This window comes from Myotis lucifugus, unplaced genomic scaffold (genome assembly GCF_000147115.1).
Source record: "Myotis lucifugus unplaced genomic scaffold, Myoluc2.0 scaffold_100, whole genome shotgun sequence".
NCBI classification, from domain to species: Eukaryota; Metazoa; Chordata; class Mammalia; order Chiroptera; family Vespertilionidae; genus Myotis; species Myotis lucifugus.
In genome coordinates, this window is record NW_005871148.1 from 2084274 (window position 1) to 2110754 (window position 26481).

Genomic DNA, 26481 nt, shown 5'->3' on the forward strand with positions numbered 1-26481 from the left:
TATATTTACAGAATCAGGTACTTCAGATGTCAGCATGCAGGAGGTGGTCCTTTGCCAAAGATTAGACCTGTACAAAATAATAGGTCCACGGGGCAGAGCACTTGTTTGGAGTAAAAACAAAAACCATGGAGATGCTTCAGAACTGGCCCAGAGGCCTGTCCGCCTGGGCTCTGCCTAAGGAGGGAAAGATGGTTTAAACTCTGTCAGGCTCCCCTGAGTGAGACCACCGAGCGAGGTTCCCTAGATCGGCTGTCAGACGCCAGCAGGTGTCGGGTGATGGGGAGGAGAGGGTCCTGTTCCTACGAGACACTGACACAGTAGCAGGCGGTTCCCCATCTCCCCGCTCAAGGGCCAGAGAAAGGAGCGGCTGCCGGGATGCGCTCTCAACATGGACCATCCCGGCCATGCCTCTCCCACAATCACATTCAGCTGGAGATTCGAGACGCCTTCCTCTCTCTGCCTCTGTTCTTTGCCTTTGATAGACATATCTGTCCAGAATCCACATCTCTACCCACATTCCTTAAACACTGCCAGGACAGTGAGAGGATCCTGGTCTCAGCTCGGGCAAAATCCCTTCTGTAGATGTGAGTGCGGGCTAGCCTGGATGCCGTGAGCACATGGGTCATTTTAAAAAATACATACTGACACGTCCCTGGGTCGGCTCACTCTCATCTCCATGGGTTTACTTTGCTCCTGGAAAAATGAAGACGAGAGAATGCATCGCCTCTGGTACCTTAGAAAGACGCAGCCCCCTTTCAGGAGGACGGGCAGCCTCCCTTTCGGTAACCAGCCAACCTTTACGGCTGCGTGCTTCCCACACCAGTCTTACTCTAGTGGGCAAGAGGATGGGGCTGGGCCAAGGGTTTACTGACTTTTTAACAGTGATTTAGCAGCCTGTGTTTACAAGATGAGCCTTTTTAAAAAACCCCACAGACACATATCAATACACATGCAAATATTTTCTATACAGTCAGTATGTTCTGAAACAGTGCCACCCTCGCCTGCGCCTGAGTGAGACGGGTGGCTGCCTGTGGCCTGTGTGCCAGCCTCCCCTGCCCACTCCGCAGGCACAGACCTGCTGCCGATGCAGCCTGCTCAGCCGCCTCTTCCTGGGGAGAGTAAGGCCATTCTGTTTTGATTTCGGTAGATAATATTGTGCCGCGGAAGCCAGAAGGGCAAAGCGAAGCAGTCATGATGAGACGCGCGCCTCAGAAATCAGGACACCCCCCATCAGGTGGTTTTGGAGAAAACCAGGAAGGTGGAAGAATGGCGTGCGATGGTGGGCGCAGAGTGGGGGGCAGGAACCCCAGGTGCCCCCTGCTTAAGCCACAGGACGTGGCTCGCTGCTCAGCAAGCCCCCCTCAGTCCCGGCTGCCAGTGGGTACGGGAGACGCCGTGTACGCATCCTGCTATTGGAACTATATTACCGCCATAATGTCAATGCTAACTAACCATATTGGTCTATAGCCGGAATTTTGTATTCAAAGCGGCATCCTTTTTCAATGTATGCTGTGTAAAAATGTATCTATAGGAAAATGTCTTCGAATTGTACTTCTTGTATGTTACGTACATAGAGACTATTTTAACCAGGAGAAGTACTTTTTTTTTTTTGGCAGTGATTGGAATAAATCACGTACTACCTTTGAGTCCCATTTAGGACACTAATAATAAAATCATGGCAATGCATTTTTAAGGCTCTGAAAATTTATTTCTTCATGGTTTTAGGAAGCAGGAAGAACTCCTCAAGTCTTTAAAACACAGCCATTTGACCTTTAAAGGGGGTCGGGGTGGCGGGTCGGGCCATGGATTAATCTGTGGGCTCTTCTGCTTGGAGACCTGGAACCGCTCACTTTGTCTAGTCAACACCCACGCCACCCAAGCACCCCAGGGTGGCCTAGAGATGGAGGTGGTCAGGCCCCAACCCAGACCTCCCGGGTCAGAATCGGTCCATTCACAAGCTCCCGGTGATTCATATGCGTGTTAAAGATGGAGAAGCGTTGCCTAGATACCAGTTGGCACAAATCTCTACTAAAATGACCAGTGAAACGGTGCATTAAAAAAAGAAGAAGAAGAAGACTAAAACGAATTAAGTGCCTGCCTCACGTGTCAGGTAATATGCCTGGCACTTTCACGAACTGCCTTACCGAATCCTCAAAATCAGCTCGCAAGGCAGGGTAAGTCATGGCCCAAGTTCAAAAGCCGGGCCTTGACCCTGGGCTGCCTCTGAGCCCGTAGGGTCCCCGTTACAGCTCTTGGCAGCTGACCTCCCAAGCCATCATGCAGACGGGACAGTGGGGGATGCAAGGTGGTGGCTTCCCGCCGAAATCCCGAGACTTATAAAGCGTACGTCACTAGAAAGAGGGTGGATGTGCACTTGCCGTTTCATTTCCTGCTGCTCCTGCTCCTGGGAACATGGGCTGGGAGGCGGTCTGGCAGCGGCAGGCAGTCTGGTGGGGGTCACAGCAGGGAGCTGCCGCCGGGTCCTGCGTGTAGTCCGCTCTGGAGACGTTGTCCCCAGCAATGTCATGCAGGACGTTGGCAAGAACCTCCCTGACCTGGGGCAGCACGCGCTGGTACTCCGCACTGCCCGTGTCCAGAGGCACAGCTTCCGTAACATCATCTTCCAGGTTGAAAATAAGGGGGGGCTCATGAGACCGCGCAGGCCCCACACTCCCGTCGCAGGCTCTGGCTCCTCCTAGAGAGAGGGGGACAACAAGGGCCCCGTCAAACCCAACTCCAGCCGTGTCGTCAGAGGGGAGACCTGTGACTGACTGTAAATGAACTCAAACACACCAGCACCTGACTATTCAAATGATTGCCCTCCCTGTCCAAGAAAGGACCTTGAGAATCTGCGTGCTCATCCCACAATGCTCCTGCTGTCCGGAATGATCCGGAACTTCTCCTTGGACTTGCCTTCAGAGCCAGTAGAACATGCGTTCAAATGTCTTTCATCTCCGCCCTCTGAGAGTAAAATTTGTTTTAAAATAGATTTCTTGGATAGCAAATATATTCGATTTTAAGCATCAGGCAGGCAGACAAGGTGACTCCTGCCACTGCGGGCTGAAGTGGAGGTTGCTGTCTGCATCAGTCTGGCTGTGGAGGCAGTCCCAAAGAGGAGGGCCAGGGGCCTGGGGCGATGGCAGCATCCTTGGTTGTTAATGATTCAGATGACATTTTTTTTTGTTTGCCTTTTCCATGCAAGTAAGCAGTTAAGGTATCTGACACAAATGAATAGAATACAATTGAATGAACAAAAAGAATGCAGGCCAAGGATGCCCTCGGAAGGAAACAACGGGAGTTAGTTCCTAAAGACCTCCTTCGACTCGGAGCTTCTCAGCGGCCAAGCGTGACTAAGTCAGAAACTGAAATCCAATTGCTGGGGGAAGCAGAGCTGCTCTGGCTTTGAGGTGTGAGAGAGCTTCTTCCACGGCTCCTCCTACATGCTGATGGGAAGCGCAGCTGTGTGGTTAGGATGGCCCAGCCGATGACCTCTCCTCACCCCCTTTATTACCCAGGTGAGAGCGTCACACCGAAGTGCCAGTCAGTGAAGGCAGACCCCCAGGGGCCAGAGCCGGGCTACCTGGGCACCGGCTTCCATCCTAGTCCCCTGTGGAGAGGGCTGACATCTGAAATCTCGAGTGACAAGAATGACTCGGTGGCGTGGCCTTGAGGGAACCGACCTTAATGGTTTTCCTCCTGTGACTCAGATTCAGGTTGTTCAGCTGAGAGAGTCACTGCCTTTGCCTGGAGTTTGGGGTTGAATCAACAATGAAGAGGGGTCACGTGAGGTTTGGCCGTCAATCACGTGAAGGCTGGGATGGGCTCCTCTCGTGAGAATTAAAGATATTTGCTTTAGCCGATTTGGCTCAGTGGATAGAGCATCAGCCCAAGAACTGAAGGGTCCCAGGTTCGACTCCAGTCAAGGATACCTACATGGGTTGCAGGCTCGATCCCCAGCTCTGGACTGGTCTGGGGTGTGGAAGGCAACCAATCAATGTGTCTCTCTCACATCGATGTTTCTCTCTCTCTCTGTCTCTCCGCCTCTCTTTCACTCTCTCTAAAAATCAATGGAAAAATGTCCTCGGGTGAGGATTAACAACAGCAACAAAAAATTAAAGACTTCCCATTAAGGGAATAGTGGGATAGCTTGCATACAACTAACCTTCCTATAGATAACAACTATGCATTCTAGGCAACGTATTAAAAAAACACCCTGAAGAGAAAAAAAGAGAAAAAAGAAGAAAATAAATAAAAACACACCCTGAGGGCACTAGAAATTAACCAATGCAAAGGCAGCAACCTAAAGGGACTCTGATCCTTGAGAGAAGGAAGCCACACTGGGTTGGGTCTGTGTTTAAACGATTTCCCCTGGGAAGACTCCTCGTCCCCAGGCTGTGTGGCTCAGAGCAGCTCACCTGAGGAGAAAGCTGTGGTCCCTTTGGCCTGAGGTGTCAGGGGACAGAGTTCAGGACAACGGCTGAGCAAAATCCTGGGTAAGAGGGAACTAGCGAGGGGAAGCCTCAGAGTCATGGGCTGAGCCCTGACCTGCGGGCACAGAGGACACGGGCTCCAGCAGACAGAGCTCAGCGGGCGTTTCTATGCGGCCACATGGGGGAGACGGGCTTAGAGTGTGAACGCCATTAGAAAGGCCTCAGAAACATTCCGTGCTAGGATTAAAGACCACGGCCCACGACCGAGGCATTTACCTAAGATGAAGGACCAAATCTGCGAGAGCCAGTCCCAACGAAGGACCAAATCTGCGAGAGCCAGTCCCAACGACGTGGAAAACCAACCTCCACAAGTTTAAGGGAACAGAAAGACCCACACTCCTTAAATACCAGAAGTCAGAATCTCTACGGCCCAGCATCCACAGCGACCAGCTACTACGCAGCAAACTTCCCGTTGCTCCATCCGAACCAGTAAAAGGCTGAACCAACCGAAATAGCCTCAGCCTTTCTGAGAGCTGTCGGAGAAGCGACGTCACAGGCAAACGATGCCCCCCAAATGGGAGATGCAGATGAATGAAGAGAACTCCCCAGAGCAGAGCGGACCGGTCGCCTTTTCAGGCCACTCGTAGTTCACGACCGTAAACTCACACCCTCGTCATAGAAGGACACACATCTTCCTCCAGGAACGGACGCCCACCACGTTCCTGGGAGCTCACCCCAGACCAGCTGTGAGTGCGTGGGAGGCAGATTCCAGGGGGCCGGGGGGAGGCATCCGAGCATGTCCCCGTTCCATCCTAGCTCGTTTCAGCCCATCTGCTGAGCTGTCGGTGGTCCCCGCCCCCACCCCGCGGGGAGTTGGTGACTCCTCAGAACAGACGTCCCCTGGGTGTTATCACGCCTGTCTGACCGGGATCACTGGAAACAGCCCTGTGACTTCACGGTCACACTTGTGACTCCAGCACTGTGGTGCCGAGGGCTTCCTGGCAGGGCTCTCCCGTCTGAAATTAACTCGGCCTGGGGAAGCCGTGCCTCTTAGATACTGTAATGTAAGGGCTGCGAGCTAGACACGTTCCATCCGAGAGTGTGACAGTCATCCGCCTGGTTTGCGTTTCAGCGTTTGGAGGATCAAAGACGGCTGTGGCATTTTTAATATCCTCCAAGCGATGAACTCATAGAGCTTGTTTTCATGCCACGTTCTCTCCGGGGTCTGTTATCGACACTCCGGGAAAGTCATTTTTTTGTTCTGTTTTATATAATTCTTTGGCAAGTTCCAACATAAATGAACTGAACCAAATTGGAATCTGCAGCAGGTCCCAGATTTTGGTGGGGTTAGGGTTTTTTGTTTTGTTTTGTTTGTTTTTCATTCATTAAAAAAAAAAAGTTAATGTTCCTTCTAGATGCAAGACACTGTCCACGCACATCAAGATAACAAAAATGAAAGGGCTTACGGAGCTCTGAGCTCAGAGAGCTTGAAACTAGTAAGGGAAGCCTGGCTGGTCTGGCTCAGGGGTTGAGCATTGACCCAGGCACCAAGAGGTTGCCAGTTGGATTCCTGGTCAGAGCACATGCCTGGCTTGTGGGCTCGATCCCCAGCAGGGGGCGTGCAAGAACGCGGCAGCCTGTGGATGTTTCTCCCTCATTGATGTTTCTCTCTCTCTCTCCCTCTCCCTTCCTCTCTCTGAAAACAAAACAAAAACTAGCAAGGGAAACAAAGCATGCACCTAAATGACTGGCATATAGGTGAGAAAGGAGTGAAAAGGGGGAATGTATAAAATGGAGCCACGTGAACCAAGCTGCTAACGTTAACATTATGAAGCCTGAGGCATGAAGAACAGGTACGTTCTTGTTGCAAGGAGCCTGGGCATGTGAATGTTTTGAACTTTCCAGTCCTGCCTCAATGCCTGGCTGTGCATCTGGACACGTAGACCGGACCCCAGACAACCCCCTGGTTGCCCCTGAAGGACTCACGCCCGTCTCCACCGGACATCTGACTGACAGCCATCTCGGGCGAATCCTCAGAATGCAGGACTGCTAATTCTCACGAATGTACTTTTTACTATAAGTACTCGTAACTTTTCTTTCTTCTTGGGAACACGTCTGGGTTTCTGCCTCGCTGTGTCCCCAGTTTGCCAACTCTGAGACCCTTAAAGAAATAAGTCTTTATCGTTGATTGCTAACAAAGCCTGCGGTCTCTTCCTGAGTCTGTTCGACATGCGGCAGAATGTGGTAAATATCAGATTTCTCCAGAGCCTACACTGCTAGGAAGATGGGAGAAAGTTTTATTTTTATTGATTTCAGAGAGGAAGAGAGCGGTCTCTCTTGATCAGCTGCCTCCTGCACGCCCCACACCAGGGATGGAGCCCGCAACCCGGTCATGTGCTCTGACCAGGAATCGAACCGTGACCTCCTGGTTCATAGGTTGACACTGAACCACTGAGCCAGCCGCCCAGGCGGGAGGGAGTTTTATGATCGAGGTGGTATTTGGTTTGAGGCCTTAAAAGTTGAATTGAATATGGAGGCCGTGGCCGTGGCCCTTGGAGAAGATAGGAAGGGAGAGGGACCCAGGAGGCAGGGGTCTGAATGCAATTGGCAGCAACAAGCCCTTGGGAGGTTCTGAGAAGCATCCTCATCCGGTGTCACGTTTCTAAAGCACCCCCTGAAGATGGTCACCCAGACTTCTGTCGGTTTGCTAAACCGACCTCCAAACTCTATTTTCTGAAAGTCTCTTGTTAAGTAAATTTCACTGTCAAGTATCTCTGAGCTTCCATTTCATGTCCACCCCAACTGGCATCTGAAGCGTAACAGTGTCATGTGTGAAACAGAACAGAAAGAACCACAGGGTAAGGTGAGTCCCTGGTGCGAAGCCACAGCACCAACCCCAAACTCTAACCTCACTCAGGGCAGTCTCAGCCTCTCCCGGGAGCGGGATTTTAAACCAATCAGTCCGGAATGTCTTGGTCAATACCAGTGAGCTAACCTGCCGGATAACCCCACCCCACCTCACCCCGCTATTCCTTCCTTCCCCAAAAAGACGACTGTCCTAAAAGCAATCCTTCCTTATCTTTTTCTAATAACGCCTCTGCCACACCCTTCTGCCTGTAAAACCTTCCCTTCTGTACCCTCTCCCCGAAGAGTGCCCTTCTATTTGTTAGATGGGCTGCTGCCCAGTTCATGAACCACTTAATAAAGCCAATTCGCTCTCCAATGGACTCGGTGGTGTTTTGTTAGCAAATGAAATGGTCTTCAAGTGAAAAGCACTATGCACTGTGCCGAACGGCTCCGAGCTTGCTGGGCATTTAACAGCAGAAAGACCTTGTTCGCTGCGTGTGATGGGTGCAGAGCGCCTGTGCTGGGCCCTTGGGTGCTGGGACCTCTGCTGGGCCCAGGCTTTGGATGGGAGGGTTGGGGGGATGGGGGTGGAAGCGTTTCCCAAAGGAGGGCCACCCACACTCATTCCTGCAGGGCTGAGGGAGAGTCCCCACGGGGCCAGGGCCAGGCCGGGGGCAGGGGCGAGGGCCACCCTCCAGGCCTGCGGTGGGCGGGCACCTCCCTAACTCACCAGTGACGTAGAAGGCCTTGTAACGCTCCAGGCGGACAGTCTGCAGGGCTCCGTACTCTCCCGCTGCCCCACTGTTGGGGTGAAACAGCACCTGCAGAAGGGAGGCGGGGCTCACTCATGAGAAAACCAGGCTCTCTCTTCTCGTCCCCCCAACCCCACATCGAGGTACGTTAGTCTGTTCCATGCCTCCCTGCTTCGGGTCTTATTTTGTTGGTTAATTCATTTTGTTCATTAGATTCCACAAATAAGTGAGATCGTGTGATACTTGTCTTTCTCAAGATATACCTATATGCATGGCCCACAGACATGGGCAAGAGGGAAGTGGGAGGGGGCTGGAAGGAGGGGATCAAAGGGGAGGGGAATGGGAGATACCTGTAACACTATCAACAATGAAAAATATATTTAAAAAGAAAAGGAAGAAAATCAGGCTAGAGGCTCCCTGGGAAGCTAGCGAGTCCCCCCCGCCACTTCCCTTGCACCGCGCCCCCTTTCTCCATCCTGCCTCAAACACTGACAGACACCGGCCCGAAGTCCACACCAGCCCCGTCCTGGGCGCCTCTGTGGCCGATCGGAGTGGGTCACAGCTCTGGCCAGATGCCTAGCCCAGCACCAGCTGCAGGGTCCCCAGCAAAGTGAACATGAAAGGAACCTTGTCCAAAAATTGAGAATTTCAAGACAACCACAGCAAGTGCACTCTAAACCCAGCACAGGGTCCTTCTGAGTGAGGAGTCCCGTGTGTGTGTGTGTGTGTGTGTGTGTGTGTGTGTGTGTGTGTGCGCGCGCGCGCGCGCGCCCGGAGGCTGGCCCTGCACGGCTCCACCCGCCAGGTGCAGATGGGCCAGGGGACCTGCACGCTTCACAAGGACCCGCGGGGCCTCTGGCGCAGGTGACCCTCAGGCTCCTGCACAACAGCTTCTCTAGGAGCCGGGTGATCTCTTCACTGTCGCCTGAGCCAGGGCGGCCCCGGGAGGCACCCTAAGAGACCCTCTCAGTGATTCCTCCAGGAATGGGCACCCCCTGCCCCCTGAATGGAGCCTCAATCCTACTCCACCCCACTGAGGGCCCCTTCCTCTGCTGGTCCCAGATGAAAGAACCCTACGGCCTGGAAACACCTAAGTCAGGGATCCCCAGGGCAGGATTTGGTGGGAAATCAGTGGCCGGCGTCCTTGGTAGGCTGGTGGGTTTGGGCTGGAAGTGGGAGACCGCCCTGGTATGAATCATGACCAATATACATCACTGGGAAGGCGCTTACGTGATTCAAAGTTTCCATGGGGCTAAAAAAAAATCAGAACCATCTGTTGGAGCTGTAAACAGCTGTCCCCCAAGTTTCCCGCTCCGGGAGGATGCCGAGGGCGGGGCTCCTCCCACACCTGCCTCTTCCGTGCCGCGCGCTCGTGACAACCTCGGCGGTTCCCCAGGCAGCGTGATGACAGCGGGCTCCTTCCAAACAGGAAAAGAAGTCGTAACTCAAAACCCTCACTCCTTCCAGGCCCGCAGGACGCCAAGCCTCTCGCCGCAGGAGGCTGTGGTTTCCTCCTGGGGAAGGCAGGAAGCGGGAGGCTTGGAAAACCTTCCGTCGACTGATCGATGTTGCGCTCCCACAGCCAGAAGATGGGAGTCGAGTCCGCTGGTTCCAATCACGGGCGGGCGCTGCGTCACGGTCGCAGAAATGCCACCGAGTGGGCCGGGATGTTTGTGCGACGTTACCAGAGGCAACCTCCACAACTCCAGCGGACGCTGACTTGGGGGGCGGCTCGCTCTCAGAAACCTGGCTGGACTTCGGAGCACTTGTCTCTGCTTCCCCCCTCTCCCCCTGGAGCTGACTGATTATATTCTTGTTTCTATCAACACAGGAAGGGGGTTGGCAAACCGAGCCATGAGTCACAGCTGGAGGACGACGTTTTCTCTCCGAGGGCGCCCGGTCCAAACGCCAAAGATGACACCACCTCCCGGAAGCCCGCTGCACCCTCGTGGCTGCCTGTCCCACCTGTTGGCTTCGCTTTATTCTATTCTGTGTCTAAGCACGCGAGCACCGCCTTGTCTTCCCTCCTGAAGGCCGGTGCCTCTGTCGCACCCCCGGGAGGCCCTCCTATCCCACAGGATGGGGGTGCACAGCTCTTCGGCCAACGTGGCCAGCCCTTCGCCAGCCACTCGGGATGGCGTCCTTCACCACGAGGGGCCTCACGAGAAGTGACGGGTGTGTACAAAGTGGGGGTTTGGTGCCAGGCTGTGCCCCTTCCCCTGCCTGGCTCTCCCCCGTCTCCCTCCTTGGGGCTGCCTCCGCTGCCAAGACAGGGACGGACGTATCAAGACCAGAAGCAGGAGGCTCAGCAAATGCAAGAATGTGCAGCATGGCGGCCGCTACCTTTGGTTTTTTGAGCCTCACGTCACAGGCCGTCCCCAGCTGCCGTGAGAAGACCGTTTAGTAGGAAACCCAATCGCCCATTCACCTGCCTCTAAACCTCTCAGCAAAGGACCTAGAGAGGGTGCCAGAATGTAAGCGGCTCTAGGCCACTTCATTTGCAAAATAGGGAAGAACCCGTCCTGAGATACATTTGCATATTGTACTGAGATGACTGGGAGTTCCTTTGAGCTTCCTGAAACCGGAGTGTTTTTCTTCTAAACCAACCCATGTTAGGATCGTGGTAAGCCCAAGACATATCTATCGGTGGACACAATCAAATGGTGCTTATTTTAAAACACATATGACATGCGTGTACATGCATGCCTGTACATGTATGTACACAATGTATACCTATAGAATCACTCATAGTTTTACCCCCTGGCCTCCCCTCAGCAAATTAGAGATGGTTTAGTGTAGTCTCATTAGTAGCTGGCCAGAGAAGTCCAAGGCCAAATTCGGAGCAGGGCCAACAACTCCCTATGTGGCCCCCAATGAAGGTCCTCACCAATGCAGCCGAGACCCCGTGCCCGGAGAGGCGGGGTGGCCACAGGTGTGTGTCCATGTGCTTTCGCTCATGCACACGACAGCAGCAGCGCTGGCAGGCAGCACCTGGCGGGGATGTCCATGGGGCCCCGGGGTGTGGTCAGGGAGCAGATCCGCCCGGCTGAGCTGCGTAGCGACATGGACGTTCCCACGAAAGCCCAGTCGGCGCTGTGGTTTGTCTCTGGTCCTCGAGGCTGAGCCCTGAGAAGGGGCCTCCTGAGCCTGCAGACTTGAGAAAGAGAGCGAGCGTTCTCCCCTCTGGGAACGGAAGTGAGTGCAAAGGAGCTGGCTCCACAGGCCCCGACCACATCAAGGAGACCACAGTCCTTGAAGCACTTCCTGGTGACTCCGATGACTGTTAGTTGCCATGGTGACGCACACTCAGGAACATCTCCCTGATGTCCTGGATCGGCCCCCAGGGTCACGTACTGCGACTCCTACCTTCCTGCCTCTCGCTGCTCAGGAGCAGGGCGCGGCCTGGGAGCGCCTGCCGCTCCAGAGGGTAGGATGTTCCGGAGAGAAGCGGTACTTCTTGAGGGGTGCGGGGCGGGGGAGAGTACGTGCCAGGCATCATCTGACAACACCCAGACACCAACGAGTGTTCACAGAAGCACTGACGGCCCACCCGGGCCCAGTGTGGGGCTTGCTGGGGCCGCCATGGGGAAGGGCAGCTGCAGTAGCTGCCACAGCACATTTGAGCGGCATCTGAGTCACTTCCATGTGGCCCTCGGTAAAGGCACAGCTATAAATAGACGCTTTGATGTGCGGCCTCTAACTGAGAAGCCCTGTGCTCACAGCCTCGCAAAGGGGGTTCCGGTCCCTCCATCCTCCTCCCTCCTCCCACTTCCTCTTCCCCTTTTGGCAAAAGGAAAACTGGGAAATGACAGGGACAGGCCATCAGGCCCAGCATTTCCTGGTTGTGCCTCAGAGCATCTGAGGAGAGGACACTAGGCCCTGGCTGGTGTGGCTCAGTGGATAGAGCGTCGGCCTGTGGACTGAAGGGTCCCAGGTTTGAGACTAGTCAAGGGCACATGCCCGGGTTGCAGGCTCTATCCCAGGAGGGGGCGTGCAGGAGGCAGCCGATTGATGATTCTCTCTCATCATTGATGTTTCTATCTCTCCCTCCTTCTCTGAAATCAATAAATATATTGAGAGAGAGAACGAACACCGGGTGCTGGGTCTCACAGCCCCGAGCTAGTGTGGGGGCTGCAGAGCCTCACGCTGGGCCTCCAGGAGCCAGGGCCTGTCCCTGACATGAATGTGCACCCGTGCACCCACCTTGGCCAAACGGTTAGACTTAAATCCGACTGACATTCCGGGCTGATTATAGGAAAGCGGAGGAAGGGAGAGGAGAGAGGTTCATCTCAGAGGAGTCGCCCTCAGGGTTTCTTAGACTGGATCTGGAGCGGCCTGCCGCTTGCCTGCCTCCCCTGAGATGGCTGTTTGCACGAAGGGGAACAGGCCCGGGTGAGGCGGCAGGTCCACCCCGAAGAACCGGGTGGGGTACATATCTCCTTCACTTACCCTGTGCCCAGTCTGCGACCCGCCAAAGAGCACGTCGGAGGCATCCAGTCCGTCGAAGTGGCGGCCTCGGGGCAGGCTGGCACCGGCCAGGGCCACCACGGTGGGGAAGATGTCCAGCACACTGCAGGAGGATCAGACAGACAGCCTTGGCCCCGGCTGGCCCCCGACTCTGCTGGCCATGCTGTGGCCAAGACCCACCCGCACCAGCCCAAGCCCAGCACTGTGTGGCCCACCCTCCCCCGGCCTGTCCTTCCCTCACGTTCCACCTGGGTTTCTACCCTCCAGGCGGCGGAGCGGCCCAGTGGTTCAGCACCCGGGCTCTGCGGCCAGGGGTTGCCTGGGCTCAAATCCCAGTGCTGCCACCTGTCCGGCCCCTCGGGCCTTCGGTTTTCTGTGCTGTAAAATGGGCAGGATGCCCTAGGGGGTGTGGCTGCGTTGGTTGAGCGTGGTCCCTGGCACTGAAAGGTCACCAGTTCCAATCTGGGTCGGGGCACATGCCCAGGTTTCTTGCTCAATCCCCAGTCAGGGTGGGTGCGGGAGGCAGCCGATCAATGTTTCTCTCTCTCTCTCTCCCTCTCCTTCCTCTCTCCCTAAAAATCAATAAAAACACATTAAAATAAAATGAGCACAATAATCATCCTAAAGGCACAGAGAAGAAGCTGGCGCTCGGTCAGTGCTCCTTGGAAGTCTGTGCTGTCACTGTTCACAGTGACACCCCTGTGGGCCGATCTCCGTGGTTCTGCCTGTCACCAGCGGGGCCACAGCCACGCGCTGGGAGGGAACAGTGAGTGGCAGGTGTCGGCAAGAGAAGGTGCCTGTCCTGTTCCTTCCCTGGGTCTCTGTGCCCTGAATATCTGGTCTTTCTTTGGAACCCAGTGATGTGAGAAACACTCCATCTCCTTCAATTCATCTCTTTTCCCATTAAAAGAGCAAACGCTCCCGACAGACACAGCTCGTGCAGACGAGGAAAGGAGGAAACGTGCACAAGCAGCGCACCGTCCAAGGCAGCCGTGCTTACCGTTAGGGTGCACTTGGTTAATGTGACCTTTTTTTTAAAAAAATATATTTTATTGATTTTTTACAGAGAGGAAGGGAGAGGGATAGAGAGTTAGACACATCGATGAGAGAGAAACACCGATCAGTTGCCTCCTGCACACCCCCCACCGGGGATGTGCCCGCAACCAAGGTACATGCCCTTGACCGGAATCGAACCCGGGACCCTTCAGTCCGCAGGCCGACGCTCTATCCACTGAGCCAAACTGGTCAGGGCGGTTAATGTGACCTTTTAAAGCTCATGGGGTACGATTTTACTCCACTACAGGGCACCCCGTGCCCCTCCGTCCAGCCTGCTATGCTCTCGGCGCTGGGAGCAGCTCTCCAGCAGGAACACGCGGGCTGCCCTTTCCACAGAGCTGTCGACCCTCGGGCCCAGACAACCAAGCGTCTGTGGGACCTATTGGCACAAGGCGGGCAGGGCCAACGTGAGGCCGGCCTCCCCCACAAAGAGGCTCTGGCTGGCCCGGCACTGGGCCCGGCAGCAACTGGAGGCTCACTCCGGCCACTGCCCCACTGGGCGCCTGGCGGGCGGCGTCTGCCCTGCAAAGGGGCTGCAGGGGGGACCTGCCACAAGGCCCCTCCTCCCTCTGCCCACCTCCTCCTACTCCTCCGCCTCCGCCTCCACCTCCTCCTCCTCCCCAGAACTCTGCCGACCACCCAGGGCAGAATCTCTCCTTGGGCTCGGTACAGAGTGTGTCTGCTTCGCCTTCTGCTCTCAGTCCACGGAGCCGGTGAGCTGGCATCCCACAGCCGAGCCACGGCACGCGGCCCAGAGAAAGCCTCTCTAGCGTCCAGCACAGCCCAGGACCCTGTCCGCAGGCCACAGCCACGCCCCCGCGCAGCACCGGTGCCGTGTGGATAGGGTGTGGCTGGGGCTGTTTGCCGGGCTTTGTGGAATGTGTGCCCCCGAGGGGTCTGGCCCACAGATGGGCCAAATCCGTGAGCAAGAGAAACAGGAGGTGCTGGATGGGGGATGCAGGTCACTTTCTTTTCCATCTCATGTTCCCCTCTATCTGAGGCTCCGTTACACAGCACTAAGTCGATGTTCTCGGAACCCCAGCGTCTCCGGGATTCCCGGGGCCTCGGCGAGTCCTCGCCCACCCAGAGCGGAGAGAACCGCTGGCCCGAGAGAAACGTGGCAGCGTCTCCGGGACTCGCCAACGCCGCGCTGCCAGCAGTCCTTCCTCACGTGGCGGAGGGCGCCAAGCCCGAGGTCCCCCTGGAAGAGGGAGGTCGTCCTGGGCACAGATGGTCCCGGGGCCTCCCAGCCGGGCGGGGCGTGGATGTGGAGGAACCAAAGGGGCCCCAGCTGCTCCGAACTTCAAACCTCACCCGAGAAACCGGTCCTGGGAGCCTTAAACCCTTGAAGAAAGAGACAAAGCAACCCGGGCATTTCCAGGTTTCTGCAGTTCGTTGTGCTGCTTGGGGGAGGCGCTGGCAGGGCCGCACTCGGGCTCCCGTGGGACCCGGGTACCGTTCCCTTCCGGGCCCTTCGTCCACACAGAATGTCCGAGTGCCCTTTCCCACTGTGTGGCCGTACAGGTGAACAGAGTACACGTTAAACCATTTTCTTCTACCGAAAAGGTCTTTGCTTTTCTTTCTCTCGGTTTTAAAAGAAAATAAACATGTCAAGCGTTCCCAAAGTCTCCTGGCCCCTGCACTGCACCTCCTGGGCCTGACGGAGTCAGAGACACTGGCCCCGGCTTTAGGGGGGACAAAACCACACCTCCATGGCCCCTGGTGACCAGTGGGCAGCCAGCAGCCTGCTCACGGGAGAGGCGAGGTTGCTCTGCACCTTAACAAAAGGCTGCCCTCCGTCCGCGTGGACAGGGACACCTGTGCAGGTGCTACTGCCCGTCTGAAAATTTTCCTCCTTCTTACTCCGGCTTCGGCCAGCCCAAGGCGCCGGAGGCTGCCCGGAGGGCGTGTGCGTGTGCGTGTGCGTGTGCGTGTTTGCGTTCTCATCCAAGGAGCTGCCAAGGAGCCTGGGGGTGGAGCCGAGTGATCGAGAGAAGGATACAGGGGCTGAAGGGCTGCAAGCAGCACCGCCTGGACCCCAGGATCTGTGCTGCTGAAACCGGGTGCCAGGCTGGGCGGGCTGTCCTGGGGGGAGTGCACCCCAGCAGGTGGGGAGGGACGGGGTTTCCTAGAAGCTGGGACATTTTATCTGGGAAAACGGAGGATGTGATCAGAAGACGGGAAGTGAGAATGGCGAGGGGTTGCTCAGGACGGACTGGGGGTGCGTGGGACTGGGCACGGAGGGGTTGGGTCAGAGCAGAACTCCCTTCAGACCGGGGAAGAGTGGGGAGCAGTGTGTCGGCGTTCCATGGCACGTTTCTTTCTGCGTGGTCATTCCCTCTCGTTTCCCCTGGGAAAAGCTGGGAGCCCACCCCTCCCTGGCCCCAGCCCCCTGCGGAAGGTGGAGGGGCCGCGGCTGCCCCCGGTGCATCCTCAGAGCCCAACAGTGAAGGTGCAGGCTCATTACAGAGCCCAGCGTGGCGAGGTGGGGTGGCACCGCCTCGTCTCCCCACCGCTGCTCACAGTTCCTCAGCCGGCCGCCAGGGTGCAGGCGAAGCGACTCTGGCCTTGTCCAGCTCTGCATCCTCCCAGCTGTGATGTCATGGGGATAAGCACCCCGGGGGGGAGGGCGGGGCTCCCGAGAACAGGACGTGTTAGTGCCCTTCTCCTGAGCGAACCATGGGAACAGGCGGCCAGCACGCCGTGGCCAATCCTGGCAGCGAGGGTGCTCCCCCCAAGTGTGCACGGATTCCCGTAGGAAAACACAAGAGGGTGGCGTCCATGGAGACACACTGTCCTGCTACAATCAAGACGGATCTAACACCAAACACTACCCTACGAGGGGCTGCTAGAGTCCACGGTGCTGTCCTGGCAGAAGCTCCTGGCGCCCTCAGCAAGCGTCCCCTGTACTGAGTCTCGCTCCTGCGGCCCCCGAGCTGTCCCCTAAGCCTCTGCGGCCCGAGATGGCCAACAAGCTGATGCGATTCTGTCACCATCAGCGCCGAGGTGGGTCCAGGTGTAAACACCGCTCTCGAGGGAGAAGCGTGTGCTTGGCCTCGGTGATGTAACTCGAGACGGCCGGGTTGTTTGTGCGTGTGCAGCCCGGCCTGTGAGCACTCGGCCTGTGAGCGCTTGGCCTGGCTGCGCGCACCACGTGGGCCCCATAAAAAGCAGCCCGCCTGGCCCTCTGCCCGGCCAGCTGACAGCACGGGACTCCAGGCCTCCTGACTGCGGGGCTGACCCGGAGTCCAGGGCCTGCTTTCCTCTGCTAACGCTGTGTTCCCTCAGCCGGTACCCACGCGGCTAATGATGGAGAACCTGCAGAAATACATTAGTCTCCAAGCAGACCCAGTCCTCCGGGCACGTGAGCGGGCACCGGCGTCCACCGCGGGTCCCGCTGCCAGGGAACACAGGCAGCGCCCTGTCTGAACGAGTGAGAAGTCCCCGCGATGGATACCCTGCATGGCACCGCGCTCCGATGGCCACCCAGCCTCCCGGATCTGCCCCAATAAGGAGCTAAGAGCGCTGGCGGGATGACACAGTACCGCTGTCCTTTTAACGGAGGAAGCGCCCGGGGACCCGCCTCCTGGCAGAAGCTCTGTTGCCAGAAGTAGGAAGAGTGCCCTCGCCAGGGGTTCATTCCCTCTGCTCCAGCCTGGGGGCCCCACCTCCCTCCTCCCGCCCCTCAGGGCACGTGGACATCTACACTCCTTTCTGGGGGCCATGTGATTGCCTGTGAAGGGCTGGCTTCACACAGCCACCCCTCGGCCACCTGCCCAGCCTCATCACTTCAGCTCAGATGAGGATTCCTCCCGCCAGGTGGGGCCAGGGCAGAAGGGAGCGGCCGTTCTCTTCGGCAGACACACCACCCGGACTCAGCGCCCCAGGCATGAACCCGCCCAGCGCCCTCTTCACCCAGACGTTAACCCAGACCGCCTGCGAAGACGCCACTGCGCTGCTGCCTGAACCAGCACGTGGAACTGCGGACGGCAGGCCCCGGCTGCTCCCGGCGGGGCTCCGGCGCTGTCTGGGGACACCTGGCAGAGGCAGGTGGCGGAGGAGGCCTCTCCTCCCGAGGTCTCTCACCACTCGAGCGCCTGTGACTTCCCGGCGGTAAACCCCAGCGCGTCAAGGTCGTGTGGGTCTCCTACCTTAACAAGGCGGCGCTGGTGACATTGCCGGGGACCCTGCCGGGCCAGTACGCCACCGCCGGGACCCGGTGCCCTCCTTCCCAGGTGGTCTGCTTGGCTGGACTGCCCCCTGGAAAGGAGGGGGGCAGTTGGTGCTTTGACAGGGGGCTCTGGTCTCTCCATCTCACAGCCACCCTCTGGGACAACGGTCCCTCCCTAAGGGGACCCGCCAGGAGCCTCTGAGAATCACAACAGTAACCAGCTATTTTTAAAAAATAATATATATATTTTTAATCCTCACCCAAGGACATTTTCCCATTGATTTTTAGGGAGAGTGGAAGAGAGAGGGAAAGACAAGAGAGAAACATCGATGTGAGAGAAACACATCAATGGGTTACTTCTTGCACGAGCTCTGACCAGGGCCCGGGCTGGGGAGGAGCCTGCAACTGAGGTACATGCCCTTGACCAGAATCAAACCCGGGACCCTTCAGTCCACAGGCTGACACTCTATCCACTGAGCCAAACTGGCCAGGGCATAACCAGCTATTTTTATGCAGGTGGTTAGTATCTTTCAATACGAGCCTTTATTTTACTGGACTCAACATGCGTAAGGAGTCGCCTCAGTCCCTCCCTATTGAATCAGGTCACTTAATTTCCTTCACGACACCTTTCATGCTTCACGTCGTCTGGTTACTGGCTTGCTTATCCTGTGAATCCACACCCCAAGACACAGTACTTAACGAATATCCATTAAAGTAAGTGCATTTGTCTTTCTGCTGATTATAATGTGATCGTTTAGGATGAAAAAAATACAACTGGCCCGGCCGCAGCGCCTCAGTGATTGAACGTCAACCTATGAACCAAGAGGTCAAGGTTCGATTGCTGGTCAGGGCACATGCCCGGGTTGCGGGCTCGATCCCCAGTGGGGGGGCGTGCAGGAGGCAGCCGATCAATGATTCTCATCATTGATGTTTCTATTTCTCTCTCCCTCCCGCTTCCTCTCTGAAATCAATTAAAAAATGTATTTTAATAAATACAATTGTTTGAAAAGAGAGAAAAAGCAGAACATTCCCCAGCTATTTGAGCTGCCCAACGCCCAGCGACGGGTCTGGCACGGGTTTGACTGTTGTCTTTTGCTTTGCTTTGTTTTTCCTTGAATTCGTGAGTTGTTCTGATGTCGTGGAGACGGCATTAGTAACAGCTCCGACCTCTTGCCTCCCAGGAGGCGGCAAGGACAATCCCTGTGCAATCTATGAATTTACACTTTGGAAATGAAAGGAATTCTTTTTGTATCCGCCAAGGTCAAAGTGACCACCAGTTTAATGATGACCGGCGGGCGGGAAGAGATGAGGTCATGTTTGATGGAAACATCCTGAATACATGTTGCCTGGAGCTAACCATGACCTCCCCACTCCCACACACACCCCACCCGCATCCTGGCTGAGCCAGGGATTCCACAACGTTCGCGTGTGGAAGGCCCTGCCAAAGCAGACGTGTGTGGCTCCCACGGACCGTGGTCAGGCAACGCCCCCGCCCGGCTGGCGTGAATGTGAGAGCGATGGCGACGGGAAGGAGGGCAACAAGACCGAGCGTCTGCCCCGCTGCACTCACGGCGGACCGCTGAGGCCCAGGTCCTGGCCCGGCACGCCACGCCAGAGATGCTCGGCGTTCGTGAGCCTTTCTCAGAACCCGCTTTCGAGCCCCCCAAGTGTTAAAGTGACCATCAAAACACAGAAATCTCCCCTCCTGTGGACTGTTCATGTTTAGGGGTGTGGGGCTCTCAAAACCAAGTGGCGTTGTGCCGGCTGAATGGGAAGCCCTCTGGCCTGGCCCAAAAGGTCTCAAATACAGTCTTCCCACGAGAGGCACACCTTCCACAAATACACACAGAGCCCACTCCCAATGACTGGTGCACACGGACGAGAGTCCACAGGAAGCATGGAACGCACTCCCACGCGGCTGCGGGTGCATGATGTTCGCCCCAGCTTAAGGCCAAAGAGCAGGCAGGTGGGGAGTGTCCACGCGTGCCTGTGCAGGGCTCTGCAGAGAATTCCATGCCCACGAGGGGAATTTATGTGGAAGCCGGGGGGCGGGGGGCGGTGGAACATGGAACCTGTTTATTTGCATGTCCACGGTGCACAAGTTTCGGACAGGCCTGCTTAGCCTTGGAGGCCAGATGCTAAGGAAGGCGAAGGCTTTAGTTCCCAGAAATAAGCCGACAGTGCAGACAGCCAGCCAGAAGGCAGGATAGAGGGCTGTGCGTGGCAAGCGAGGGCCCCCCCGGGTCACCCAGGAGCTGGCCTCCGCCTCCGGGATGTTTCTAGGATGGTGCACCAGCCCCTAATTAACAAACCTGCTAATGGGCCTCCACCACTAGGGAGTCCGCTTGTTTGCCACAAGCTTCTGTGTTGCTGTTTCCAGGCAAGGGATGTCCCCAAGTCGCTTTTCAGGAGAATATTTCTGTGTTTGCCTTATTTCAGTAGAGGGTTGGAAGCTGGAGGGGCTGCAAGGAACTCAGTCAGTTATAAGGTGTGTCTGTGCCAACCCAGTGCAGAGTCCACAGGCAAAGGCTCAGAACTACGAGGAAGCGAGAAGAGGGCTGGCTGGGCGCCCCCCCTCGGCGCATCCACTGGAGGGTCCACCCTGCTCTATGTCTGCTGCACCCTGGGTTCTGGCTTTAACAGAGAGACACGGTTCAAAATCCCAGCCACGCCCAGAGACCTCGAATTTGAAAGCAATCTCTCTGAAAAGCATCCAGGGTGTGCGTGAGCAATTGTAAAAGTGTACATCCCACACGGCGTGGACACCCTCTTACTCTGAACCCCGGCATCCATGGCACTGGGGTGGGCAGACTTAAAAAATCCAACTAGCGTTTTCCATGGGTCCCCAGGGCTGTGGAGTCTGATTATCACAACAGCGTTGCTTGTTGTGATTTATCTGTACCAGCAGAGGCGAATCCCAGGAGAGCTGCCTCCAGTCCTGTCCCCCCGCCACCCTACTCTCCAGTGATACGTGCTCCTACTAATGGAACCTCATTTCCAGTTAAACAACAGTAACACTACCATCTCCTGTCTACGGAGCCCTGCCTGCGCACGGAGTTAAGCACCCCTGAGCGCAATGCGGAGAGCTTCCCTGCGTGACCTCATTTAATCCTTTTGATAACCTTGAGAGCCAGGTGCTTCCTATACCCATTTTTCAGATGAAGACACTGAAGCTCAGAGAGGTTAAGCAATTTGCCCAAGGTCACACAGCTAGCAAATGCGAGAGCCAGGATTTGAGTCCAGGTCTAACTAGACAGCCAACACTCTCAGCCATTAAATCTTCTAGGACGGCGTACCCACTCATCCCTGAATGCGTAGTAGACTCACTAGGGGAGCATTAAAAAATACCCACACCGAGGACCCTTTCCCAGAAACCGTGATTTAATTGGCCCGGGATGCGCTCCTGGTGAAGACCGTCCATTCCAGAAGGAGGAGGGCTGGGACACGATCAGAGAGTGGACACAATGCACTTGAGCATTAAATGTAGCCTCGTGCGTTTAATCACAGGGTTTTATATTGCCCACAATTCTATAGCTTTAAGACTCAGGATCATGAACATGAACCTGTAAGTTATAATAACAGGTAAGTCCGTAGGTTAAATGTCTACGAACTTCCTGATTCCAAAAGCCACTTCCCGGCGTGGAGGAGCCCTCAGCCCCTGACCGTGGCACGCACAGGAGAAGTGTTGGTCGCGTGTGGCTTTCTGTTGAGAAAAGCATGTCCCACGGCCGTGAGAACGCGTTGCAATGCACTTGCGGTTAGTTATGACTCTAATTAAGGCAGAACCTCTTACTTAAAGCAACAACTATTTAGCCTCAGCAACCAAAGCATAAACAGAACCATGATTCATGGATTTGCTTCCTTGTTCTTCCCTGGCGACGGAAGTGACGTGCCTTCCCTCCTGCGTGGAGGCAGGGCCGGCCACCAGGCTGCCGCGGCCCCCGCTTAGGAATAGCAGTCTCTCCGGAAGGGACACCGTGCCACGCCGCCCTGTGTCAGAAACACAGCGCGCGCCACTTCCCATAGAGGAGAACCCCGGGAGGCCCTAGCGGAGGGAGACCCTGGCTGACTAAGTCCAGGGGGGGGGCTCGGGTTCAGGTGACTCCGATGCCGGTGGTCTGAGGGCCAGCGTTTGAGGAATGTTAGCAAGGTGAGTGGGAGGCGCCTTGGGCACCAGCAGACCTGAGGTCTGGCTCCAGGGCCACCCTGCTCGTTGGGTGGCCTGAGGCAGAACTCTGAACACCCCCGTCCGACTCAGTCTCCCCAGCCACGAAGGGCAAACAGGATGGTATTTATCTCCTGGGGCTGGGCGGAAAGCTACGTAAGTGAATGTATATGCAATTCGAAGCAAGAGCCTTTGGCATAGTGCCTGCCATGGAAGTGCCCCCAAAATCGAAAAATTGCCCGGCCAGAGTGGCTCAGGGGTTGAGCGTTGACCTATGAACCAGGATGTCACGGTTTGATTCCTGGTCAGGGCACATGCCCGGGCTGCGGCCTCAATCCCCAGCAGGGGTCCTGCAGGAGGCAGCCGATCCATGATTATCTCACATGATTGATGTTTCTTTCTCTTTCTCTCTCTCTCCCCCTTCCTCTCTGAAATCAATAAAAATATATTTAAACAAACAAACAAACAACTGAAAAATTACCTACAGATAAGAGAACAGCAGAAGTTGCCACCTGACAGCTCACGCGCTGAACTGAGCCCTCTGACGCGTGGTTTGGCAAGGATGGTTTTGTTTTATTCAAACTAATTTTGTATGTCTTTGGACAGGACCCAGTCTCCAGGGTCCTGAATCCCTGACCGGCCCACGCCGATGACACGGAAACGTGTCCATTCGGATCCCCTGCCCGGCCCCCAAGGGCCTCTGAATCTGTGGCTTGGGCAGAGAACACGCCTGTGCTGAGGAACGCACGTCCTGCAGCCTCTGAACAGCCGGCTTCCTTCCTAAATAGAAACACACGCGTGCCCTTGCCAAGGGTGCCCGGAGCCGACGGGCTTTCCAGAACCAAAGGGCAGCCAGGCCTCCGTGGGGACCGAGGACGCTGGCTGGCCGGGTGGCCTGAAGTGTGACAATGGGGGCGTTTCAAGCCTGGTGGCCAAAGGCCCGGGGGACACACAATTCCACCTCCCTGTCCCCGACCAGGGCCAGCAGCCACCCCCTGTCCAGGCACCCTCACCCAGCCCACCTCTGACCTTTCGCCACCCCCCCTCCCCGCCCCCCTGGACAGAAGGCCCCGATGCAGAGCCGGAGTCCCAGTGGGAAAGGTTATGCAACCACCTGATAGCATCAGATTACAAACAACCAAGGTCTCTTCGAGGCTGAGGATGCCAAATTCAACAGAATGTTTCCCCATCACCCAGGGGGAGGAAGGAACAGTCCTGCTCTTCAAATAAAACAACAGAAAAGAGTTTCCAGACAGAGGAGCCGTCTGTCAGCGGACAAACAAGGCGCTGGCTCTGTCCCGGCGGGAACGGGTCTGCTGTGGGGAGAGGGGCAGCTGCTCTGGGCCAGGCCCGGGCCGGGGCGTGCGCTTGGGGTCAGCAGTGGGCAGGCACCTCACATCCTCCTTGTTTGGGAGAAGGCAGGGCCACTTGGGGTTGCCTCCTGCCCCCGCCCCCCTGCCCCCCAGTTCGGTTTCTCCTCACCCCTGCAGGCACAAGCCAAGCCCAGGGGAGCACCCTCACTCCTGCACGGGGTGAAGCTGTGCCTCCAGGAGACACTGCCTCATCCCAGCAGCTGAGCAGGGCGGCATGGCCAGGAAAGGAAAGGAAAGGAAAGGGGAGACAGGAGGGGGCCGGGGCCTTCGAGCAGGAGAAGGCCGCGTGTGGCCTGACGCCGCGGGCCGGCGACAGAACGGGAAGAGCAGGGCTCTGGGTACTGCTCGTCCTACTCCGTTGCAAAAACAGTCTTCTCTCTTTCATCTGCTCTTGAGACGGGCCCCCTTACAGCAGGACGTGCAGGCATCCCACCGACGAGGAACAGGTGGTCTACAGGGACCCCAGCTCCCCTCCTGACCTGAGCCCTGGCCACACCCTTCCACACAGGGCTCTGCCTGGCTTCCCAGAGCCCCCAGCAGCTTCCTGGGCAGGAGGAGGAGCAAGGCTGTGGAATAGCTGACAGAAGCTGGTTTGGGGAACGAAGATGACGACGTATTTAGCCCTAGGCCAAGCTGGCCTTCAGGATCTCCTGAGAAAAGAAGAAAATGGATCCGGCCCCAGGGGCTGGGTCTGCCACTCAGATACCACATCAGGCCACCCAAAGCCCCCTCCCTCACAAATCCCTGGCTGTCTCCTACTCATTCTTTAAAACTAACCACTCAGGAAAGCCTTCCTGTCACCCGCCCAGTGGACGAGAGGCCCTTGAGCTTCCTGCTAACATGGCGTTCTTACCCTGCAGCAGAATGACCTGCTGATGTGTTCGCTCCCATTCTGTCCAATAGAAGTCTTTGCCATCATGCAAATGTTTTCTATTTGCACCATCCAATAGGGTAGCCGCCCGCCACACGTGGCTTCTGAGCCCTTGAAGTGTGGCTAAAGTAAGCAAGGAACTGAATTCGAATTCAAATAGTCATGTGTGGCTACTGTCACAGATTTCTGGGCCCCGACCCCAGAGTTCCTGATTCAGCAGGTCTGGGCGGGGGGGCCTAGAACCTTCGTTGCTAACAAGTCCTCAGATGGCGCTAATGCCGCTGGTCCCGAGACCACGCCTCAGCAACATCTGGTTGACATCTGGAAGTTCAAGACGTGGATGACTCTAGAATCAAGATGGTCTGGATGTGGATATTCTAGGTTGGTGGTTCTCCAAGTGGGGTCCCAGGTGCTTCTTGGAAATGTAGCATCTCCATCACCATCCCAGACCCACCGAGTCAGAACTTCACCATCCCTTCAAGCCAGGGCCTTTGATGACCTCTGTCCCCAGCACTGAGTTCTGGGCCCACAGTAGGTACTCAACTAAAGGAAGGCAAAGAGCGAAGTAGGTTGCCCAGCTAGTAAGTGTGTTTCTCCTAAGGCAGTGGTCGGCAAACCGTGGCTCGTGAGCCACATGCGGCTCTTTGGCCCCTTGAGTGTGGCTCTTCCACAAAATACCATGTGCGGGCGCGCACGTACAGTGCGATTGAAACTTCGTGGCCCATGCGCAGAAGTTGGTTTTCGGAAAGGAGATAGACGAAACAAGTATACAAGACGAGTGTGGATGGGAGAGTTGGAAGGGGTCGACCTCAGCGAACGTACCTCAATCAGATTGAGGACGTTTTTAGCAAAGGCCAGCTTAGGAGTACCCTAATTAAGTTAATAACAATGTACCTACCTATATAGTTTAAGTTTAAAAAATTTGGCTCTCAAAAGAAATTTCAATCGTTGTACTGTTGATATTTGGCCCTGTTGACTAATGAGTTTGCCGACCACTGACCTAAGGCAAGGTGCTTCCCTCGGAGAACGGGCCCCTGTCCACAACCGCAGCTGGAATCCCTCTTTCAAAACTGCCTCCCGGAGGGGTGGGGAGGCGGGGAGATAAGATGAGGCAGGTCCACAGGCAGGAGAACAGAGGTCAGCTCTGGGGGAACAGAGAGCTCCCCACAGAGGAGCCACTCACCAACAGACCCTTTCCCCCCTCATCCTTGGTTTCCATGCCTTCTGGATTTTCACCCTGGACAGTTCTGATTCCAGGCTCGCCCAGGCTTTCCAACTGAGCGTGGGAGGTGGCAGCTGGCCTGCGGGTGTCCCAGGTACGGAGAGCAGGCCCCGTAACCGCTACTGCAAACAGCCCCTCCCCCTCACACCTGCTGCTGTTCCGGGTGTCAGACGTGTCGCCACCCACGTCCAGTCCTGGCACCTTTTCCTGGACCCGCTCTCCAGGAACCAGAAGTAGGTTACCGTGTTCTTGAACTGGAGAGAACCAAAGAGACCAACAGAGGGAGAAACCCCAACCCTGAATGATAAAGCATCTGCTCACTGCACGGGAGAGGGGAGGTGGCGCCCGGTGCCCTGACGCCTAACCCCACTCTCCTGACACGAGATGTGGCCACAGTCCCGGCAGCCGCTCCCTCGTAAAGTTTTCCAGGATCCAAGCCAAGGAACACCAGGTTAAAGTTGACAGAGAAGAAGGAGTGATCGGCACGTCCCTCTCACCCCCGGCCATGAGGGGCACAGAGGTTATAGTCTTGGGGATGACAAATATGCTGCCTGACGAATATGGGAGGGACTTTGTGTCCTTTGACCTGGACACTGGGGGCCACAGCTCAGGATCGAGCTGGACGGCAGGAAAACCCAGGCACAGGGGTAACCCTGCCACGCCCACCTCCGAACCCCTTAGGTACAAGCACCTTCTGAAAAACTTACTTTAACTTTTTCGGATATAATAATACCAGTTCATGGTGGGGGAGAAAATCGCACTTCAATCCTCCAGAGATAATTACCGCGAATCATTGGTGACCTTTTCTTGCCTCTTTTAACAATTTTCCCAAGAATACCTATGCTTATTTTCATAAAATTATCCCTTACCTATTGTTTGTGTGTGCGCGCGCACGTGTGTGTGTGTGTGTGTGTGTGTGTTTATTAATCCTCACATGAGGATATTTTCCCATTGATTTTTTTAGAGAGAGTGGAATGGAAGGGGAACTACATAGAGAGAGAAACATCGATGTGAGAGAGAGACATCAATTGGGTTGCCTCCTGCACGTGCCCCGACCGGGCCCAGGGATGGAGCCTGCAACCAAGGGACAAGCCCTTGACTGGAAACGAACCTGGGACCGTTCAGTC

At 56.0% G+C, this 26481-nt stretch overlaps 2 protein-coding genes across 15 annotated transcripts in view; one reads left to right on the top strand and one right to left on the bottom strand.

Moving 5' to 3' along the window:
- Window positions 1-1686, top strand: part of WIPI1 (WD repeat domain, phosphoinositide interacting 1) — a 27786-nt gene extending 26100 nt beyond the window's left edge. For 7 of the 10 annotated variants that reach the window (XM_006092415.3, XM_023756941.1, XM_023756937.1 and 4 more), the window contains one exon: window positions 1148-1686. In XM_006092415.3, coding sequence (XP_006092477.1) covers window positions 1148-1195 — 48 coding nt within the window. In that variant the 3' untranslated portion in view covers window positions 1196-1686. Of the gene's footprint in view, window positions 1-482 lie in introns of all 10 variants that reach the window. The other 3 variants (XR_002830127.1, XM_023756939.1, XM_023756940.1) reach the window with 3 other exon arrangements.
- Window positions 1687-26481, bottom strand: part of ARSG (arylsulfatase G) — a 90903-nt gene continuing 66108 nt past the window's right edge. For all 5 annotated transcript variants that reach the window (XM_006092418.3, XM_014458865.2, XM_023756932.1 and 2 more), the window contains 4 exons: window positions 17704-17812; window positions 12479-12599; window positions 8008-8098; window positions 1687-2695 (listed from right to left, as the gene is read on the bottom strand). In XM_006092418.3, the coding sequence (XP_006092480.1) occupies window positions 2352-2695; window positions 8008-8098; window positions 12479-12599; window positions 17704-17812 (665 nt within the window). In that variant the 3' untranslated portion in view covers window positions 1687-2351. The remainder of the gene's footprint in view (window positions 2696-8007; window positions 8099-12478; window positions 12600-17703; window positions 17813-26481) is intronic.